Source organism: Fukomys damarensis, unplaced genomic scaffold, assembly GCF_012274545.1.
Source record: "Fukomys damarensis isolate Sample0158 unplaced genomic scaffold, DMR_v1.0_HiC HiC_scaffold_9, whole genome shotgun sequence".
In the NCBI taxonomy this organism is placed as follows: domain Eukaryota; kingdom Metazoa; phylum Chordata; class Mammalia; order Rodentia; family Bathyergidae; genus Fukomys; species Fukomys damarensis.
This window is the reverse complement of record NW_022900921.1, coordinates 32,100,375-32,106,374: the sequence shown is the minus strand read 5'-3', so window position 1 is coordinate 32,106,374 and position 6,000 is coordinate 32,100,375. Positions and strand designations below refer to the sequence as shown.

At 34.0% G+C, this 6,000-nt stretch overlaps 1 protein-coding gene across 1 annotated transcript in view; it reads right to left on the bottom strand.

The window, feature by feature from the left end:
• Window positions 1–6,000, bottom strand: part of Ythdc2 (YTH domain containing 2) — a 73,537-nt gene that overhangs the window by 43,220 nt on the left and 24,317 nt on the right. Inside the window, exons 9-10 of the mRNA XM_019206072.2 lie at window positions 4,868–5,016; window positions 3,875–4,010 (exon numbers count right to left, since the gene is read on the bottom strand). Of these exons, the coding sequence (XP_019061617.1) occupies window positions 3,875–4,010; window positions 4,868–5,016 (285 nt within the window). The remainder of the gene's footprint in view (window positions 1–3,874; window positions 4,011–4,867; window positions 5,017–6,000) is intronic.

Sequence of the window (6,000 nt, the reverse complement as noted above, 5' to 3'; positions counted from 1 at the left end):
GGTTTTTTTTTTTTTTTTTTTTTTTTTTTTCCTTTGGTACCAGGGATCGAACTTGGGTCCTTGTGATTGTGAGGCAGGTGCTGGAACCACTGAGCTATATCCCTAGCCTTTGTTTTTCTTTTTTCAGTCATGACTTTAAATCTCTTAAAAATTACTAAATTAAGTAAACTTTGTTTTTAAATGGAAAAATAAAGAATGCATGAAGTGAGATAAACAGCTACATTTCCAAATGCAAAACAAATTACTTGTCAAAATGCAAATCAATTAAAAATAACTATTAATCAACGATAAATCTAAAATATTTAATATTAAAAACAATTAGAACTTTTTAAAAAAGAGGGCTTTTAAAAAGAAACAATGAGCCAAATCTAACTATAAAATTAAATTTAGAAAGAAAAAAATGGGTCCGATGTGTTAGCACACGCGTGTAATCCCAGCACTTTGGAAGGCTGAGGCAGTTAAGATCATAAGTAGAACAAGCACAGTCTTGGCAACTTAGCAATTCAATGAAACATTATTGCAAAAATTTTTATTTCTTTTTGGAAAAGAGCTTGGGATGCACATCAATGCAAAGGGCCTAGATTCAATCCCCAGTACCAAAAAAGGTGGGAAATAATATATTAAATTCAAAATAATTCAAAACAAGTACACAACAGGTGAATTAATTAAAATCATGTAATTAAAAAAAGAACTTGCCGGGGATTTAGCTCAGAGGTTCGGTGACCTGCCTTGCAAGCTCAAGGACCCGAGTTCAATCCCCGGTACCCAAAAAAAAAAAAAAAAATACAAACCCCTCAAAAAAAGAACTAGGATTTTTTTTTTATATAGGGTCTTACTATGTAGTTCAGGTTGGCCTTGAACTCACTCTGTAGTCTAAGCTGGCCTCACACTCATGGTGATCCTCATGCCTCAGCTTCCTGAGTGCTGGGATTGCAGTTGTGTGCCACTATGCCTGGCAGAACTAGGATTTTCAAGGCAATCAGAATCAGTAAGATAATGTTTTGGCAAAAAGTTATACTGATCACAGACTGAATTCACACAAGGAAAGAACAATATTTGTAAGCTAACAGAACCATTCTATCCTATAACATTAAACTCAGAACTGGATATCATGCTTTTTAAAGGAATAAATCAAAACATACCCAAAGGAAGACAGAACAGGGCAGAAGAGGACTATCTACAATGTCACATTAAATACGACCAGTTAAAATAATACAAACACCTCAAAAAACAAAGAAAAATAATAACTATCTTCATATACCTGAAAGTTTATCAGATATAAATACATATTACATTTTTTCATTATCATATCTGAAGTAGAAAAAGGTAAGAGCTATGTCTAGATTTTATTTCAGCATATTAATAAATGAGCAATTTAAACAATCAAAATTTGAAAGAAAATTTCAATGAAGTTAGTAAACTTCCTGTCACTAAACATATTCAAATGGTTTTCATTTAGTAAAGTAAAATTGTTGAGCCAGGGATTTAGCTCAGGGGTTCCCCCGCCTGCCTTGCAAGCTCAAGGTCCTGAGTTCAACTCCCTGAATCAAAAAAAAAAAAAAAAAAAAGTTGTTATTGAATAAATATTTTTGAGAATTTACTATGAACCTCTGGGGACCCCAATTTGAGTAAAACAGACAAGGTTTCTGCCCTCGTGTCATTTACATGCTAGTGGATGAGACAGAGAATAAAAATTTTAAATATGTCAAGTAGTAAAAGGACAATAAAGAAAAAAGCAAGGTAAGGAAAAAGGGTACAATTTTAGCGATTAGAAAAGGCTTGAGAAGGCAGTATATACGCAGTAACTTAAATGAAGGAGGCACTGAGCCATGTGTCTGAATGTGTTTAGGGACTCCAGGCATAACAAAACAACAAAACAAAGGCCAAAAGATGGGAATGTCAACATATATGGAAAAAAAGCAAGACACCTGCCCTAAATAGAAAGTGAGATAAAAAAGACAGCCAAGGGCCAGGGATTTAGCTCAGTGGTTCTGCCACCTGCCTCAAGTGCAAGGACCAGAGTTTGATACCCAGTACCCCCCCAAAAAAAAGAGAGTCAAAAGACCCATTATGGAAAAGCCTTTTGATTTTTATTCACAATGTAATCAGAAGCATAGAAGAGTTGAAAGCAGGCCAGTGGCATTTTTGAAATGATCAATCTGACTGCTCTATGGAACACAGACTGCAGTAACTTAAGAACAGAAGTAGTTATCAGGCTCCTGCAGTACTCCAGGAGAGAACTGTGTTATGTGGTCACATTCAGGATTTATTATAAAGGGAAAAGCCCACAGGATTTGCCAATGCAGAATGTGACAGAAAAGTTAAGGATGACTTTAAGTATGTTTTGTGGTCTAAGAAAAGAGTGAGTAGATCCTTCTATTTGCTGAAAAGAAAACATGAAGGAAAGAGCAGGTTGGGAGGGAAGGAAGCGGGGACTTGTTTAAAAGATATTATTTAAGATACACAGAATTTTACTAACCTAATAGACATCTAAGGGGAGATATTAAGTAATCTACTGTACTAAAGTCACTGAGGAAGTTTGTACTGGAGATGAAAATTGAGGGATAGTTGAAATTATTTAAAGTTGATCCATGCAAATAGTAAATGCAAAAACAAATAAGGTCTAAGAATTGAGGCCTAGGGCATTTTATATTTGGAGATCAGAAAAAAAAGAGATAAATCTTACCAAGGAAACTAAGAAATTACAGCCAGAGAAACAAAAAGAAGCCAAATATGAAAATAAGAAATTAATTAAAGAAAATGTTTCAAAAAAGAAGACCAATTATTATGACAATAATGTTAAAGGGCTTTAGGTGAAGGGATAAACTACTTGACTTCTACATCAGTTCCAGTACAGATTATCTAGGACTACTTACTCATTTGGCCTTTTGCCTATTATCTATGGTGTTCTAAAATTTGCCTCTGTTTACCAATATTCATCATAATCAACTACCGAAAGGAGGATAACTGATTTTTGAAAATATGACCTGACATAAAGTAGGTTCTCATGAATCAGAACTTGATCCCATATAACTAAAAGTATACTAAATGTTTTCTTTTACTAAATAATCTAAAGCAAAAATTATTACCATTTTTTCTTCCTTTGTTGAAAAGACAAATCTCTGAGGCCATAAAAATTATTTCCCAGTGGATAAGGTGAAGAGATGAGTATTTGTATGTGCACAACATATATATAAAAGCATCTTTGTAAATACGTGCCATGTATATACACAGCTCACGAAACTCTTCTGGAAACAGTGGGTCAACAATCCCGTAATTAATGTAATACCTGCTGATTTTACTATGGCATGCTAAGAAGATCCTCATTTGCTGTCATAGTTACTTTTTGTTGCTGAGACAAAATACAATACCCGACACCCACAAGTTAAAAGAGCAAAGGCTTATTCCAGTTCACAGTATGTGGAGGTTTCAGTCCATAGTCAGCTGGCTCCAAGACAGGGTGACATGGCAAAGGGTCATCACAGAGAACCATTCATGGCATGGATGGCAGAAAGCCGCAGTAGCAAGCCTTCCCTCTCTCCCTTTATATTCCATCCAGGCTATACATCTACTGATTGGTGCCACCTACACAAAGTGTACAGTTTCCATCATCCACACACAGAACTATGCTAAACCCATTTAGTTATCACACACCCTCAGTCCCAGCCCTCTTGAAAAGCTCCACCTATGAATGTGTGAGGCTTTGGGGGGACATCTAGGTATAAGCCATAACATTTGTAAATCTGAATTAAAATAAGTACTCCAAAACAATAAATTATTGGTTGTGAACAAAAAATGTAATACATACACTTTAAATTCAACTATACTTCTATTATAAACAACTGTAAGAGTAATTTAAAAATTCAAAACATACCACTAACATTTTCAGTTAAAATAAGGTGGAAGACTTGAGCAAAGGCATCAACATCTTTATGTAGCCATATGTCAGAAAGACAAGTATCCATTTCCTTTATCAGCCATGGCTCAAGGCAATTCACATCTTTTTCTGACTTTAAGAAAAAAGTAAAAATGATAAATTATTGAACAGCTTAACTTTTGCTTGCAAAGAAAGTAAAAATGGCCATATTGACCAAAAGAACTACTAACCATATAACATATTAGTACATTATATACTATTATACCAAAAATTCCTCATTTCATCTTAAAAACATTACTCACAATGCTACATCTCATTTTCACATTCATCTTTTCCCTAAGAACAATCTTGTCAACTATGATCTAGTCACAACATTGTGTTTCTGATAGATAGGATACTACTAAATATATCTACATACCAGTGGTTCCCTTTTCCAGCTACACATCAGAAAAAGCATCACTGGAATCTCTTTTAACATTATACTAGGCCTTACCCCAGAGTAAATATGTCAGAATCCCTCTATAGGTGGTCTGAATCCACAGGGCTTTAAAAGCCCCTTGGGTGACAATGTGCAGCAAAAGCTTAACAATCACTAATTTACATGATTAGAATGATGTTCATTGACTCAAACAGATCTTCTCTATATTAAAAATATTTCAAAGTATTTTTAAAAATTCATGTACAGTTCATATGATGGACACATTAAAATTTGAATGTTAAAATCATATGGATATTTAAAAACTGTAAGCATGTCTGTATTATGTAACTTCTCATATTAAAAACAGTAAAATTATTTTTCTAAAAAGAATGTTCAGGGCCAGTGATATAGTTCGGTGGTACACTGTTTGTTTAGCAAGTGCAAGGCTCTGGGTATGATCTCCAGTGTGCAAAAAAAAAAAAGGAAAAAGAAGAAAAGAAGAAGTGGTCCCAAGTGTTGTTTAATCCATATCATTTTTATTCAAAATATTATTGTGAAACTCATAGTCTTACCAGCTGACTAAAGACAGCATCACCTCCATCATCCAATAAATCATATTCTTCAGTCACATTTGGAACAGTTCTCTGTCTCTGAGATTCAGGCTTGAAAGTATTCTCTTGAGCTGAGTACCATTCTGTAAGAGTGGTTTGCTGTTTTTCTTCTAAATTACCAAAGAAAAATAGTAGCTAATTTCTTTTGAAAATGTATTCCTTTGTTTGAAAAAATTAAGTGAATCTGGTTTCACATAAAAATTGGCTTTATTTTGCAGTTATTTTTAAATATTAAGAATATTTAATAAAACATAGTATGATGAACTATAAGGATACATGAAACTGCTTAAAAACATCTACTCATCTAATGGTACAAAGTTTATGTTTAATTAAGTCCAGAATTAAGAGTATTTTGAGGCCGGGGATTTAGCTCAGTGGTGCTGCCACCTGCCTCGCAAGCTCAAGGTCTGTAGTTCAATCCCAGGTACCAAAAACAAACAAAAATGAGTATTTTTATCCATACTAGACTTACTATTTCAATCTAACTAACATCCATAAAGCACTCTATAGAAAATCACTTATTAAACTCGTATCACGCTGTCCATGGTCTGAGATACAAGTAGATATAATGTAAAAGTCTCAAAAGTTTCAAGACCTAGGAGTTTCACAACTTACATATAATTTATCACTGCCCAGTGAAACAGGCATTACTAATTATATTTTAAGTGGAGAATCCTAAGGAGTTAAGAAATTTGTCTACAGTCATAAAGAATAAACAAAGAAGTCAAAGCTCAAGGATAGGTCTGCCATGATAAATACAGCTAAAAGAAAAAGAATCTAAATCTTAATTTGAAAGCTGTGATATGGTAAAATTTATTATAAAAGGGCAAATAATGTTACATTCAAAGTACAGATGCAAACCCGTAATATCAAGATTTGGAAACCTGGAGATCTTTATGAAAGATAAGCCTATTATTGCTCAGATGCTATTCGTTTTACTCCCTCTCTTCCACTTGCTACTCCCATCTATGACAAAATACTATGGGCAGCCAACATATACTCTTGTTTCCCCAAGTTGAAACTTCAGACACAGACACACTCAAATCCATCAATTCTAGTAGTCACTTTCAATTCTTCTCCACAGATTACAACTT